This window comes from Protopterus annectens, chromosome 10.part0 (genome assembly GCF_019279795.1).
Source record: "Protopterus annectens isolate FY-2018-M chromosome 10.part0, PAN1.0, whole genome shotgun sequence".
Taxonomy (NCBI): Eukaryota; Metazoa; Chordata; order Ceratodontiformes; family Protopteridae; genus Protopterus; species Protopterus annectens.
In genome coordinates, this window is record NC_056744.1 from 1,795,238,108 (window position 1) to 1,795,255,150 (window position 17,043).

Genomic DNA, 17,043 nt, shown 5'->3' on the forward strand with positions numbered 1-17,043 from the left:
TCCCAAATAGGCTCCCCTTTGGAGTACTACTCCCCTGATGAGGATTCCATAGAGGGAGACTCCCCTCCAGAGGACATTACATTTGGAGAGACTATAACAAAAACGAAGGGAGTATTTTAAATGGGATACTACCCAAATGACAAACTCAAGAAAGGTATTTGCTGCAGATCGAATCACCTTCCAAATCGGTGATTCCTGCATACTTAGATGCATTTGCATCAGTCTCAAAAAAAAAAAAAACCTGACTCTCAACCACCGGTTTCCAAGAGACCTGATCATTTCTATAAGGTCCCTGACTACCAAAAATTTCTACAGAAGAGCCACTTGGCAGACCCAGAAATGATAGCTGTAGCCCCAGACAGATAGTCTAGACTTATTTCATCCTCGTCACTCCTCCTCTCAGACAAGGATAGCAAGGTAATGGACAGGGTGGATAAGAAGATACACACTTCTTCCACCTTAGCTTTTAGGGCAATTAATTACCAAACACATATGGTAAAATATGCCCTGGATTTGGTATCCCAAGCTACAAGCTCTACTGTCCTCCTTGCCTGATTCTCCTAATAAGACAGAAATAGCATCTAAACTGTCCCTGGCATCTCAAGTTGCTAGGCAGTCTATTAGATTCAGTTGTGATGCAGCAGAGGCCTCTGCTAGATCTGTTGCATCTGTGCTACGCAGATGCTCTTGGCTTACGCTACAGCCACTGCCTGAAGACTTTTAAATCCAAAATTCTGGATGGCCCACTAGATCATAATCTTCTGTTTGGGAAGCAGTCTGCCAAACTGTTTAAGAACTTGCAGGAGCAGAGTAAGCAACTCTACAAGATATTAAACACATGCTTGTCTCCCCAATACCAAAATATTACAGGAATTACCCTGCTAAGACTGTCAGAAGAGCCCCCACCACCACCACCAATTCATCTTCCAGACATAGGAAAGGGACAAGGAGGCAATCTTCTAGGACAGCCCCTTCTCAGCCCACCCACAGACAGCCCTTTCAGGATAGAAATAATAACAATGATCCGTGACTGCCTCAATTACCTCCACCTCTCATCCCGCCTATCTCACTGTCTGCCCTCTGGAAAGAAATCACCTCACACCGTTGGGTTCTGACAGTAGTGGAAAAAGGATATTTCCTATCTTGGCAGGAAAAACTCACACCACAAGGGCATTCCCTTTCCACCCTAGAATCATTTCCACCTAATTCCTCACATTATCCAGGATCTTCTGGCTCAGGGAGCCATATAACTTGTTCCACCAGGCCAGTAAGGAAAGGGTTTCTACTCCAGGCTGTTTCTTCTACAAAAAAAGGGTGGTCCATGGAGGCCAGTCCTGGACTTATCTTTCTTAAACCTCTCTCTGAAAGTCCCTTCCTTCAGAATGCTCTCTCTCCAATACCTGCTTCCACTATTGCCACCCAAGGCATTCATGGCCACTTTAGACTTTAAGGAGGCTTACCTCCACATTCCCATACATACCAACCACAGGAAGTACCCAAGTTTTTCTGGACCCTGTTCATACTTTCAGTTTACTGCCTTGCCCTTTGGTTTATCCACTGCACCAAGGCTCTTCATCAAGTGCCTAGCTCCAGCCATTGCAGGAACAAGGGCATTCACATCTACCCTTACCTGGACAACATTCTCATTCTTGCAGAAGAGGAAGACAACCTCAAAAGTCATTTACGGTTCTCCAGGTCTCTGCTGCAGGGCTTGGGATTCACAGTCAACCGCTCCAAATCAGGACAAATTCTTCCTGGGATGCAGGATTCAGACAGACCTGATTGAAGGCCTTCCTCCCTCAGGACAAAGTGACTTCCCTGATTAACCACTTCCAGGTCAGCCACCTGTCTGCCAGACATGTCATGCACCTACTGGCCCGTATGGCAGCCATAATACCTATGTTGCCACTAGCCAGGATGCACATAAGGAAATTACAATGGTTTCTAAATGTTTGGTCCCAGCACAGCCACCCTCTAGACTTCTAAATACCCTTCCTATCTTGCCTAAAAACAGAACTGAAGTGGTGGATTCAGCAGATGCAGCTGAATCCAGGTTTACCCCTTCAACCTACCATACTACCTCAACAGATGCACACAGATGCCTCAGATCTGGGCTGGGGGGCTACCATGAATGGCCTCAAAGTGCAAGTCCTCTGGCAAGCATCCCTCCTGAAAAAACACATCAACATAAGAGAGATGATAGCAGTTCACTTAGCCCTGAAAGCCTTTCTCATTCTCTTGCAGCCAGGCCCCCTACAAATCTTCACAGAGAAACACCACTGTTATGTGGTACATCAAACAACAAGGGGGGACCAGGTCTTACCTTCTCTACAGGCTAGCAATTCAAATTTGGGAATTAGGCTCATGGAACAACATCTCTCTGCAGGCAGTCTGTATCCCTTCCCAGGACAGCCACCAAACAGATACTCTCAGCAGATCAGTTTGTCTGCATCACGAGTGGATGTTGCACAGAGATGTATTCCTAGACATTGTCCACCAGTGGGGCACACCACCAATAGATTTATTTGCCTCACCCCAAAACAGACAATTGAGAAACTTTTGTACCAAAGATCCCTCCCCTCTAGTTTGGAGAGTGGACGCCTTCACCATCTCATGGAAAGGACTTTTTCTGTATGCCTTCCCACCCCTTTCTCTCATTCAAAGTCCTCCTGAAAATCAGGAGGGACATACCAGAAATCTTGCTGGTGACTCCCTATTTGCCAAGGCAGTATTGTTTCCCCCTTCTTCAATTCCTTGTCAAGGGCAGTCGCCACAAGTTGCCTCAGAAGGTGGACCTGCTCACACAACAGAAGTAAACTCTCATCCATCCCCACCTGGAGATGCTGTGCTTAACCTTCTGTGTAATAACTGTTTAGTCCCCTTCAGACACACCTACACTGAGGACGTGCTGTCTATCCTGCAGGAGGCCAAGAAACCCAACACAAGAGCCTACATTTTCAAATCGGAAAGGTTCTCCAAGTGGTGTCAACGAAGACATAGGGATACCTTTGAAGCGGATGTTGATCTAGTCTTAACCTGTGTGTTAGCTCATAAAGGCAGACCTTTTTATACTCTTCAGTGAAAATTCACTTATCTGCCATCTCTGCATGCTTACCGTTGGACCCTCCTCATCTACCCAGGTTGGATGTTAAACTCTTTTTGAAAGGGGTCCTGTACATAAGACCACCAAGGAAGCTTATGCCACCATCTTGGGACCTACATTATGTCTTGGAAAAACTTACACTGGCCCCCTTTGAGCTAGCCAACTCTGCTTCCCTGCAGATTTACACACAGAAAACAGTCCTGTTGATAACCCTCACCTCAGCCAGATGGGTCTGGGTCTCAGAATTACAGGAACTCATGGCATACCCTCCTTACACTGTCTTCCACGAAGACAGAGTGATCTTGCAGACCAACCCCTCCATGCCCATAGTGATCAACGAGCTATCACTAAACCAGTCCATTCACTTACCCACCTTCTTTCCATCGCCTACAAATGACAGTGAGAGAATACTACACTCCTTTGATGTCCACAGGCAGTTAAGGTTTTACTTGGACAAAACTAAGACCATTAGGAAATCTAGTCAACTTTGTGTCCTTCCATCCCAGGGCTCTGGGCAAGGCGGTATCCAAACAAAGTGTTTCTTGCTGGATTAGGAAGACTATCTGCTTCTGCTATTCCTACCAAGGAAAGGACTTGCATCAGGGGGTCAAAGTGCACACTGCTAGAGCAGTAGCCTCTTCTAGGGCCTAGACACAACTTCCATCCTTGAGGCAGCCACCTGGTCCACTATACATACCTTTACCAAGCATTACAAACTGGATCATATCTCCAGAGCCAAAGCAGGTTTCACAAGGGCAGTCCTGCAAGGATTTCTGGAATCTGCTACCTCTACCTCCACCCTTCTTTCCTAAGCTGTGGTACTCTCCCACAGTAAGAATGCTGGAACATGAAATAGAAGGGCATAGAATAGTTGTGTAAACTCTTACCATAACCATAGCTGTCCTTCTCTTTCATGTTGCAGTATTCCTTCCCACCCACCAAACCCCCCTGCATTAATTTTGACCTGTCTATGGGGCATCATAGGACCACCACCTAGACTATAGTCACACTGGGCAGTCAATTGCATTTCACCAGTCTGGAGGACATCATTTGGGACCACCCAGACTACTGTCCGACTGGGCAGTCAATTATGAGGTCTGTGCTTGCAGACATCACATTTAAGGCCCCTGGTTTATGGTCCTATGTGTGACCTCCCACGCACCAGCAGCAACCAGGCTTAAGCTTTTGTATAGGAGCAGACGTTCGGGTCGCTTGAGGCAGAGGATCCCACAGTAAGAATACTGCAATATGGAAAAGAAGGACATCTATAGTTACGGTAAGGTTTTGCACAACTATGTTTTTTGTATTCTTGAAGGTACATTGGTGATATAGTCATAGATAATCCAAGGCTATTGAATCTTACGACCTTTGTCTTTCCAGTACCATCCCTTAGTCTGCATCTCCTTCCTCCAAGAGGAGGGCCGTGCAAGTAAATCCCAGAGTAAATTATCCAGTTGTCAAGATTAAGTGTAAAGAAAGCCATGAGTTGCACTGCTCAACACGCAGGTGTAAGTTTATTCATGACATTTGGGAGGTGTTGGGTTGTAAACGCTGTCCCTTCACTATGTTTTATTTGTCTGTTGAAGATTTAGGTCCCTGGTTCTAGTGTTGGTGGAACCTTTGGACTTGCAGAGATAAAGGAGGTCCAGGGCAGCTGGGTCTCTAATGGCACAATAACCAAGACAGAGAGATCCCCTGAAAATTCTGTAAGGCACTGAATAGGACTCTGATCCTCTTGGTTAGGAGTTTGGGAGTTTCTAATCATTTGATAATGTTAACTGAAATGCTTCCCGAAGATGAAGTTGTACTATATATGCTCACTGTGGAGTGTTGGTGATTACTCCTTCAGACCTTGGTGGTATTCCTTTGGCAATTAACACTGCTAAATAAAAGGATTTCTTGACAACTGTTGTCACGTGGTAGTCAGAAGCGAGGGAATTTTCAGCCCAAGTTCCTGTGTTCCTGAGTACATTTCAAACATGCCTTTGCAGTCCCACTTCTTAAACTGTTCATTCTAAATGTAGCTACTGTTTTTTTTCCTGATGAGTGGTGATGCCCTGCCTGAAGCATAGCCTTACAATCCCAGGTAACCACAAATTTATCGGCCTTGCAACCGCTTTGCAAAGCCATGGAACATATAACTGACCTTGTCAGTTCGTGTCAAGAATCACGTTAGACCTGACCCCACAAGATTGACTTTATGAAGAGTAGATCTGTTGAGTTTTTGCTGCAAATATTTTTGTATTGTTTTTGTTACTGTAATACCCAGAGGTGTTTAATAGTGCCACCAGAAGGTGCCCTTGAACAAGTCAGAAATTTTGGCTATATTGCTCAACACAAAGCTTTTATTTTCCCTTCCTAAAAATAAATGCCATAAAGACAAAGTGAAAAAAAAGCAACACAGATTGACTCAGTCTTCAGATGAGAGATACGAGAAGATTGGGGATTGGTATAATGACTAAGATGTTTACCTCATAGACACAAGGTACAGGGTTTGACTCTCACTTGTAGAAGGGAAATTATCTAGGCTTAAAGTGGCCTGCAAATACAGCTAGCCTAGTACTTTATGAACCTTGGAAACTAAGGAAAAAATGTCTTGAGTCATTATAGAGCCTTAGACTGGGGTATTCATCTTCTCATGCAGAAACAGTGCTTTGCAGTGTTTCTCCATTTCCACAAAATATTACAGGTACTTGTTTCCCTCCACCTGTCTGGTTACATCTGTTTGCCTTGAGATTAAGATGTTTACAGCTGCTGTAAAGAAGCTGCAACCTCTGACGCATCATACTCCAAGGCTGACATTTGCACAGCCATCACTGTCTTACAGGCTTTAAACCCCCTGGCATCTGCTAGGTGGGTGGCCGTTCAGCTTTTGAGCCCACTGTTGCTTGTACTTCCTAAGTCAGTATCCTGACAACAGATCAGCCAGCGTCAGTTCCTCAGATGACTTTTACACAAGAATTTGCTCCTACCTTCCAGGTAGGAAATCAAGAGTTTTGAGTTGGGAAGTTTTGTGCTTGTTTTATCTTTACCACAAGGGCATTAAGCTGCTTAATGCAGATGCATTTCCAGCATGACCTGTGGATGAAATACAGTCAGTAGAGGAAATGGCTGAGTGGATGAGCTCAGGGGGATGCTTAGAACTCAGGATCTGAAGTAGGGGAGTTCATTTGTCAGCAACCTGTGGGTCTTGGATCCGATATCGGATCCGAGCCGGCAACTTGTTTCAAGCTAATGGATCCGAGCTCCTAGCTCCTCCCCTCACCCATAATCCCCTGCTAACCCTCCATGACCTCAGATCTAGTTTGCCGCGCTTGTGGATAGCTGGATTCCTGTGAGCTCGTCTAGTACTGGGCAGTTAAGTCTCTATTTTCTGTCAACTTTCAAATTTTTTCACTAAAATTTTTAAGTGTGTAAGGGTTAGGTTCCCTTTAGAGTAAAATAATTTCTTTTAAGTAGTTTTCCCTCCCTTTGCTGGTCGTTAGAGTGTGTGTGTTGGTGGTGTGTTTTTGGGGCCTGTGTGTGTGTGTGTTACCTTTTCTTTAAGTATGGCTGAGGCCCCAAAAGCCATTTTTTCTAAATGTACCGAGTGTGGCCATAAGCTCTCCCCGGCTGATGGCCACACTCTGTGCGTTCGGTGCCTTGGGGTTGAACACCTTACCTCAGGCTGTACCATTTGTGCATCGTTCAACCCCAGGGCACTGAAAGAGCGGAGGTTGAAGCTGGTCTTGGCGGGACCTTTACCCCCAGACTCTGCTCCGGCCTCCGCTGCTCCCGTGGCTCCACCACAGCCTGTGGTTGCTGCCATTCCTGCCCCCCTTCCTCCGTCCGGGACTCAAACTCCCGCTAAAGTGTCGGAGGACAGGGAGGCCAGGAGGGAGAAGCACCACAAACGGCGGGCCGAGACCTCCGTTTTGGCCCCGCCAGCTAAGCGGGCTTCTCCCTCCACTGCTTCTAGGTCTCCTCCTCCTCGGCTCCGATCCCCTTGTTTCTCCCCAGGGCCCGAGGAGGAGGAGACCCGATCTCCTTCGAGGTCATCGAGGCGGCATTCCAGGCCTGCCTTGGTGACCTCTTAGAGATCTACGTTTAGTATGTCCGATGCAGACCTGGACCGGATGATGCGAAGGTTCATCCAGGCCCAGCTGCAGATGGGAGTGCTCTTGCCTCCCCCCTCCTTCGGGGGGGAGCTCGACACCTTTTTTCCATCCTATTGCTCCTTCTCCGACCCGCTATCCGGGTTCGGAGCGTTCGGAGACGAGTATCGTTGGAGCTGGGGGTGGGTCGGCGCCGACAGTACTTGGTACTTCGGATCCGACCCTGCCCTCGAGCCTGTCGGATCCGACCTCTCAGAGCCGTGGCCCAAGCTTCGGATCCGAGGGATTCAGTGTGCCTTCGGCTCCATCCAGGTTGGAGCGCACTGGTCCTTCAGATCCGATGGTCTCGGCGCCGGTTCCGATCCCTTCATCAGATCCGAGTGGGAGCCGACTTTCGGATCCAAGAGAGTGTGGTTCCCCCTCGGCTTTCGACGTTGTGGAGAGCTCTCTGTTGAGAGCATCCGGACCCCTGGTCCTTGTCTCGGCTCCTCCCTGCACTCCCTCTCTGCTGGGCCAGGCTTCCATCACCCGGCCAAAGGGATAGCCTGCTTTAATGTCCCAGATGGTTCCATTGGAACAAGGTGTTGCTGGCGAGGCCTCCTCGGACCGCCCCCCCCCCCGAGGAAGTCCCCCGCAAGCATAAGTGCAAGAGGAGGCACGTGGACTCCCCTGAGTCCTTAACCGAGGACACGGACTTGGAGGAAGGGGAAGGCTCCCCAAGATCACCCCCTGAGGATATCTCCTTTGGAGACATCATGGAGATGCTGAGGATCAGAGGTTGGTGGTCTGCCCCCAAGTCTTCCTCCGACGAGTCCGTGTTTCTGGAGGCATTCGAAGCAGGCCCGTCTACCTCTCAGGTGTCCCCTCCGGCTGACCCCCTGATGGACCTCATTACCACCAGGGCGTGGAAGAATCCGGACACCGTGGAGCCAATACCAAAATGCCCGGACAGAATACTTTGCCCCCCTCAGACCGATCACACTGGAGTAAGGGGCCCCCCGTAGATGCCATGTTGACGGCGGCAGCCACGAAGAGGGAATTGGCTCAGGAGAGCCCCTCAGTCCATCCACCGAGCAAGTAGTCCCGCTCGATGGACCGCTTAGGGAAGCGAGTTTTTAGTTCAGTGACCTTCTCTTTAAGGTCTCTGAACTGTATGGCACATGTCATCAGGATGCAGCGGGATCTTATCAAAGAATACGCTGCCTCCCCTCCTGAGTCCATGTCAGCGGATGACAAGCAATTGTACTCCACCCGAATGGCCACTCTGAGATAATTTCAAACACCTCTATGCGGCTATTGTCCCACGCCATAGAGGGAGCCGCTAGGGCTAGCGGAGCAGGCCTAGTCATGAGACGTCAGGCCTGGCTCCGTCATTGTCACTTTGCGGAGCCTTTTAAAGCGTCTTTTGCGAACGCCCCTTTCGATGGTTCTGCCCTTTTTGGCAAAACAGCTCGCGAGACACTTGTCCAGAGCGAGAAAGACGGGAAGACGTTGTCTGCCGTCGGAGTCTGCTTCTCTGCTCCCCAGCGGTCCTTTTCGAAGAACCAAAAGGGTCAGAAGAAGATGTGGTTCCGGAAATCACAACATTCCCAACCCGCTCCGGACAACCAGTCCTTCCGTGGCAGAGGAGGACAGGGAGGACGCCGCCCCAGGGGCAGAGGGGCTCAGAGAAACTTTGGGTCCAGACAACTTTTCTCTGAATGGCCCACGCAGCAGCCCTGAAGGGTTGCCGACTGCTCCACTCTGGAGGCAGTCAGGGGGCGCTTCTCGGAGCACTTAGCGGCATGGGAGTCCATCACGACAGACCGCTGGGTGCTTCGCATTATATCCAGCGGGTACAAAATACCGTTACTCCATGTCCCCAAATTCAAAAACCTCCCCGATGTACCACCCGATCAGAGGGAGGCCGCAGCCGCAGGAATTCAGCAGTTGCTAAGAAAAAGAGACATCCAGCCCGTCCCCCAAGACCAGCTCGGATTATGGTTCTACTCCAGGTTCTTTTTAGTGCCAAAAAAGACGGGGGACTTGAGACCGATTTTAGACCTTTCCCGCTTGAACTTGTCTGTAACCAAGAAAAAATTCCGAATGGTCACTCTTCAATCTATTCTCCCCCTTCTAAGGGAGAACAATTGGATGTGCTCTATAGACCTCAAGGATGCGTACTACCACATTCTAATGGACAGACGATCCAGGAGGTTCCTCCGCTTCCGGCTGGGAGCCAGTCACTATCAGTTCAGGGTCCTTGCCTTTGGCCTCACCACAGCCCCCAGGGTGTTCACCAAGGTATTAGCAGTGATTGCGGCCCACCTGAGACTCCAGGGAATACAGGTCTTTCTGTACCTGGACGACTGGCTCCTCACCGCCCCAACAAGGCATCTACTTTGCTCAGCCAGAGACTTCTTTCTCCGCCTAGCCCCACAGTTAGGCATCACCATCAATGCCGACAAATCCCTTCTGGCCCCGACACAAATCATAGAATTCATAGGAGCCAAAATAGACACCAGAGAGCTACGAGCCTTTCTAACTTCCAAGAGAATCCAGAATTTACAACTCCATGTGCGGGCTATCCTCCAGTCAGAGACTTCACCAGCGGAATTGATCCTGAGGGCACTAGGCTCCATGGCGGCAGCGATTACGCTCCTTCCATGTGCCCGTCTGAACATGCGGGTACTGCAATGGACACTTCTAGTGCAATGGTCTTTTCTATCCCTTCCTCTTCACCACCCCATTGCATTCAGCAAGGCTTGCAGGAGGGCTCTATTATGGTGGCTCCGAGCCTCAGACCTCCATACAGGCCGTCCCTTCTGCACCTCTCCCCCTCTAGAAACGGTGACCACGGACACCTCCCGCCTCGGGTGGGGGGCATTATTCAAACAGGACGGTCCAAGGCACATGGAACGACAGAGACCTCCCTGCATATCAACGTTTTGGAGATGAGAGCGGTGCTGTTCGCATTGCAAGCACTTCAGGATCTACTCCCCATAGGAACAATTGCAATTCAGTCTGATAACATGTCGGTTGTCTGGTACATCAACAAACAGGGGGAACCAGATCTTACCCTCTATGCCACGAAGCCATGAGAGTGTGGGAATTGCGATCTCCACCAACCGCTTTCTGATTGCAACGCACATTCCGGGACGGACCAACATCCTAGCAGACAAACTGAGTCGCACCCTTCTTACCCCGTATGAGTGGTCTCTCAATCCACTAGTAGCCAAGCAGATATTCGCAATATGGGGGCAACCCTGCTGCGATCTTTTTGCGTCTCCCTCGCACACCAAATGCGGCAATTTCTTCGCTCTAATCCCCCCTTCAGGGGAAACTCCAAGAGACGCTCTGGTGCATGCTTGGCCACCCGGTCTACTTTATGCCTACCCTCCTCTACCCCTGATGATGCAGCTCTTACAAAAGCCTCGCGGTTGGGGAGCAGGATGATCCTCATTGCCCCATTCTGGCCTCGGCAAATTTGGTTCCCTTACCTGTGGTCTCACCTTGTGAATCCTCCTTGGATTCTGGATCCCAGTCCGGATCTCCTCTCCCATTCGTCGAACTTACCGACCCCAAACCTGGACAGTCTGAAACTGACAGCTTGGTTGCTCCAGTTCCACTCCTAGTTAGGACTCCCAGTATCTCTTCACCAGTCAAAGCCATCCTTGTGGCAGCACATAAGCCCTCCACCAGGAAAGTATAATGCAGTAAATGGAAACATTTCTCCATCTGGGCGGAGCATCATGATCTAGATCCCTTTACGGCTCCTCTTCCGTCCATATTAGACTTCCTAACCGAACTCTTTCAGGAAGGCGCTAGTTCAACTGTCAAAGTGCAATTGGCAGCCATATCACATTACCATGTGGGACATGATACAGGGCCATTGATGTCAGCCAAGTTGTGTAAAACCTTTCTCAAGGGCACCTTCTTACTTAGACCCCCTATAAAAGAAGCCGTACCACCATGGGATCTTTCACTAGTTTGAACCCGCTGCTTCAGTAGATCTCAAATTCTTGTCTTGGAAAACAGCATTCCTTGTAGCCATCACTTCAGCAAAAAGAGTTTCGGAGCTTCAAGCTCTTTCTGTGAAGCCTCCTTATTTGATCTTTCACCCAGACAGAGTGTACCTCAGGATCAAGCCCTCTTTTCTCTCCAAGATAGCATCAGAAACCAACATAAATCAATCCATAAATTTACCAGTTTTCTTCCCTAAATATCAGAATAAAGGAGAGTACAAGCTGCACTCAGATGTTCATAGGCAGCTTCGCTTTTATACTCTTAGAACAGCTGGTCATGGACAATCCGACCAGCTGTTCGTTTCCTTTGCCAAATTTAATTTCGGGAAAGCAATTTCAAAAGTAACTCTATCACGCTGGATTTCTCAATGTATCCTATTGGCGTATCAAGCCTCTGGGAGACCCGCACCGGAAGGAGTTCGTGCACATTCCACGCGTTCCATCTCTACCTCTGCGGCCTTCAAGTCTAGAGTTCCATTGGATGATATTTGTTCGGCAGCCACTTGGGCTTCATCTCATACCTTTATTAACCACTACAAACTTAACGTGATTTCTAGAGGGAGAGCATCCTTTGGCTCTGCGGTGCTTCGCAATATCCTTCCATGATGGCCATCCAAGGTTCAGGTAGCTGGGGACTCTGTCCCACAGGTTGCTGACAAATGAACTCCCTACTTCAGATTAAGAAGTTATGTACTCACCATAATGTTCCATCTGAGTAGATAGCTTCATTTGTCTGCAACCATCCCCCCCCTCCTTCCCCCTGGCCTCCTTCGGATCTATTTTTAGTTAGATACCCATTTTTGGGTATATATTGAGGGGCAAACTCGATCTGAGGTCATGGAGGGTTAGCAGGGGATTATGGGTGAGGGGAGGAGCTAGGAGCTCGGATCCATTAGCTTGAAACAAGTTGCCGGCTCGGATCCAATATCGGATCCAAGACCCACAGGTTGCAGACAAATGAAGTTACCTACTCAGATGGAACGTTATGGTGAGTACATAACTTCTTATTTCCACAGCCTGAATTGTAGGTACCCTTTGCTTACTCTTTGGCGGTGGGATTTGCTAAGAGTGCATGAACTGGAACTGGCACTGCTCTCTGCTCTGTTGTGCCCCATCAGAGAATGTCAGTGTGTCCTTAATGGAATCACTTTTTTTAAAGGGCTACTCATGTTTGACCTACAGATTCAGTTTAATAACTTTGTGAAGGAAGAAAGTAAACCTTTAGCAGTTGCTGGCGTGTGATTCAACTCTCCACAGTAAAATTCAGGGAAACCAGCAGAGACTTCAGTTAGAATCCTTATTTTACTCCACCTGCCTTCTTATCTTGAGAAGTAATTACATTATTTATCTGAAAAAGATCAGGCTCTCTCGTGAGTAGCAAGGTCAAGGTTTTTGCATCAGGCTCTCTATAGTTCCAAAAGATAACCCTTGGAGATCCACCCTAGACATTTCCAGCTTAAATTTTGTGACTAAGCCAATTCATTCTGGAAACTCACCTTCCAGTCTTGTGTGCTATTACTCTCCTCAGAGTCCTTCATAGTCACCCTGGACCCTGAAGTATGCCTACCTGTACATTTTGATTCACAAAAACCATGAGCAGCACCTGAAGTTAAAGGTGGGAGAAAATCGGTTCCAGTTTACCTGTCTTCCCTTTAGCCAGTCCCAGCACTGTGCATATTTAACCACATGGCTGTGCCCAGTGTTTATACTATTGAGGGCATAGGGGTTGCTCATTTTTCTATACCTGGTTGACTGATCAAGAGATGAACATATCAAAGTATGACTTTGAATTGCCAGGCCAACCTGTACTTCTCCCTAACCCGAGTCTAGTCAGAGAAAAGTTGAAGTTTTTCCTAAGTACAGTACTTCCAAAGAAAAGGGACTTTCATTCTACTTGACCATCATGTTTGCATACTTGTCACAAAAGTCTCATACTCTGGCTGGGGATCCACAAGGACCTGAGGCACATGTCATTATCAGTTTTGATGGTACTTATGAGAGATCCAGTGGAACCCCAGAATGTTTGGCAGCTGCTCTGTCAACATTGTGCATCAGATGATTCATCTCTCATCACAGCTATAAGAAAGGTATTTACCTTGTGGCCTAAGCATGTCGAACTCTGTAAGGCAAGACTTGTGTTAGTTTTCCAAGGAGAGCAAACCCTTGATACAGACTCACTAGACCATGTCCAAGGGGCACAACTGGCACAGTGGAAAGCACCAGTGTCAAAGGCACTTATTTGGATGTGAAGGCTTTTGTGTCTGCTGTAATACCCGAAACCTTTTAGTGGTCACTGGCAGCACCAGTATGATTTGGTATGTGAGCAAGCAGATGGGCACTCATCACTGTGCACACTGGTTATGCTGACCAGATAGGCATACACGTTCAAGCTTCTTAAATGTTTTTGGACCTTAATGGGGCAGCAGACAAGCTGAGAGGAGCTAGTTAGCAGCTGCAAGTGGAAACTGGTCTCTTGTACTCCTATCTCTTGTGCACTGATAAGGTGTGCCATTTCACCTGTTTCCATCAGATAGGCATTACCAGGTGCTGAAATTTTATTTCAGCTTCCCATGCAGGAAAGCTGAGGCAGGAAGTGCCTTCAGCATCCTGTGTTGTACAGAGGCTTGCTTTATGCCTTCCTGCTCCTGCCCTTGTTGCCAAGGGTGCTGAAAAAGCAAATCTGATGGAGATAAGATCTTAATGGTGATGCTTCTCTGAAGCAGGTGGTGGTTGTGTGTTTGTTGATTCACATGGCCAAAGAGGTCCTATTTGTGGCCCCAGAGCATTCTATCCTGTGCTTCCAAGATGAAGGTAGACTAGTTCACACAAAAACCTAAAGATCCTGACACTGTCTGTATGGAACCTATCAACCTAATACTTTGTAAAGATCATCTCTCAGGAGGTGGATTTGGCTTTATTCAAGAAGACATAGCATTATTAAATCTTTGGTTAAGTAAAAGAGATTTTCTTGGTATTGTATGTCAAAAAGTAATGCCCTGAAAGTGTGTAATCAGTCTCAGAATGTCATAATAAAAGTTCTCTTCTTTTAGAGGTAGAACTCCCTGCTTTAGGCATTAGTGCTTAGAGGGGGGAATTGTACTGGAAAGCAGTCTTGTGTTTTTGTGCATTGCCAACATCCTCAGAAGCTTAAAATCTGTTAATTAGTTTTGGTTCTTATGAAGGTTAAGATTGCATGTGTTCACTGGTCCTTTTTATGGACTGTAAGGCATCATGTTGAAGGCAATGGTGAGAGTAGTAAAGTTCGTAGGTTCATAGGTGTTTACCAGGTTAACGACCACAAAGGCCTTTTAAGCCTAGCCATGCATCCCAAATCTCTGACAAGTTCCGATACCCTTGAGAAGTGTAAGCAGGGGCTTGGGAGATGAAATATTTCCAAGCTAGTAGGGCCTGGGAGTTGAAGCATTTACAGGTTGCCTGTGTTCATCACAGACACGGGTGCCAAGTACTGGATCTAAACTTTTGTGAGCATACAGAAAGGGCTTCAGTTGTGCATGTTTTGTTACCTAAACAGTTTGTCTCTGCGTGTAGTTTACACATCCCTGTAAAAATTCATGTTTGATATGATTCTTCCGTCTGATTTTCCAGATTACAGATCCATACAGATCAGCCGTGAGACTAAGCCATGTAAGTTTTTATTTTTCCATTTGTATTTCTTAGGACGTTGTTCTGTAGTAATTAAAGTAGGTTTGTCTAACCTTGATCAAATTCCATTTTTAATGTAACTTTGTAAGATGGGGAGATGTTAGTACTTGTCGTTTGACAGTCTGTTATACTCCTAATTTGTGGGTGCAGCAAGCTTTCACCTTCATCATGTGTAGGCTTAGTTCACTGTGGTAGCATTATGTTAACATTCTGACTTTACATGCCTATTTCATAAAACCTGGGCTCCAACATTTCACCTTCATCATGTGTAGGCTTAGTTCACTGTGGTAGTATTATGTTAACATTCTGACTTTACATGCCTATTTCATAAAACCTGGGCTCCAACATTTCACCTTCATCATGTGTAGGCTTAGTTCACTGTGGTAGTATTATGTTAACATTCTGACTTTACATGCTTGTTTCATAAAACCTGGGCTCAAGCGTTTCACCTTCATCATGTGTAGGCTTAGTTCACTGTGGTAGTATTATGCTAACATTCTGACTTTACATGCCTGTTTCATAAAACCTGGGCTTTCATCATGTGTAGGCTTAGTTCACTGTGGTAGTATTATGTTAACATTCTGACTTTACATGCCTGTTTCATAAAACCTGGGCTCCAGCGGAAGTAGCTGAGATTAGAAGTGGAATGTAGGTACTGTCCCAATCACAGCATCACACAACCTGATGTTTTAATGTTCCTTCTCTTCAGGATTTGGACTGTTTTGTGAATGTTAGACTAGTTACAGCACTTTGCAATTGTGAGCGGTACTGCCAACAGTAAATATTCACCTTGCTTTTGTGCATGTTAAATGTACAAGGGAATCTGCTGATTGAAAGAGTCATGAGTGCATCTTTTGAGAATGTAACCCAACTTTTCTTTTTAGCAAGTTCGCATACTGTCTGGGGTAGTGTAACCATGCTACTGTTCTAGGCTGTATGATATTGGGCTGCCCATATTTTTAAGACTGGTGACCTGTTAAATGCTGTGCAACTGTAATGTGCTACCTTCATACATACTGGGTAATTGTTTTGTTGCCATGGCACGTGTATAACACAATTTGGAATAGATCAAGTCTGATAAGGAGGTTGTCCTTTTTTAATCCTTAGGACTTTCCTATGCCTTGTATAATGTGCTGGATGGATAAAACTTTCCCGAGATGCTTACAAGTGCTGTACCTATTGTAACACGTGCCTCTGTCTTCCATCTCCAGTTTCTTTCTGATGCAAAACCAATTTAGTTGGACTATAACCCATACCAGGCTCCTTTCTTAGAACTTTTATTTACTGGAATTTTGTTCTTGTTTCAGGTTTCTAGTTCACTTTATTCACCCTTCTATTTGGTATTTTTTGCTCCTGCTGTTAGAACATTACTACACTGTTGTGGACTGGGACTTCTGCTTTTCATTAATTTCATATGAAAGTATTTGGTATCCCCACCATCATACTCATTCCTCTAATAAGTTTGACTGTTGCATACAAATCACCCATGCCAGCAGTCATGACAGAAGTGTTGATTGCTTAGGATTTTATTTGTAGTCAGTGTTGCAGGACTGATTCTTGGGTCTTCCTGCCATGCAGAAGCCTGTGCCCATCCCGATTTCTAGAGCATTTGCATCATCCCAAGCCCAACAGACGATCAAAGACCATCTGGATATCAGGGTGTAAGAAAGGCAGATATTGGTGCCATCTTCATTTCTTTCTTGCCAGCAGTCTCATGCAGTTCACATTTGCAGTCCATTGGTCAGTTCATTTTTCCAGAATGTCTTGTTACAGTCAGGTAAGTACCCCGTTTTTTCCTCTAATTTAATGATGTTAAGTTGTCTTCTTCTCGCCTTCTTTCTTGCTTGATGGGTCCGGAACCAATCCTTGGCTCCGACTCGGCCTTCTACTAAAGCTCGAGAGCTGTTTACCGGCTCGAGGCTTCCCCATATCCCATAATGCTAGACGACAGATATCCAGATCTCGTTTGCCGCTTCAGCTACGAGGCTGTGATTTTACTGGCTCCAGGTCGTATAAATCTTTTCTTGTATTCTTACTGTTAATATTCTCTTATTTTTTTTGATAATTTCCCCTCTTTAATTAGATTGTGTACCCCTTGAGAGCCCACTTAGAAACTCCTTTTTTGTTATTGTTAGAGTTTCTCCACCCCACCCTTTAGGGTAGTGTTAGGCCTTATAGT

At 46.7% G+C, this 17,043-nt stretch overlaps 1 protein-coding gene across 5 annotated transcripts in view; it reads left to right on the forward strand.

Moving 5' to 3' along the window:
* Positions 1-17,043, forward strand: part of FBRS (fibrosin) — a 1,655,257-nt gene that overhangs the window by 1,230,116 nt on the left and 408,098 nt on the right. For all 5 annotated transcript variants that reach the window (XM_044086630.1, XM_044086634.1, XM_044086633.1 and 2 more), the window contains one exon: positions 14,808-14,846. In XM_044086630.1, the coding sequence (XP_043942565.1) occupies positions 14,808-14,846 (39 nt within the window). The remainder of the gene's footprint in view (positions 1-14,807; positions 14,847-17,043) is intronic.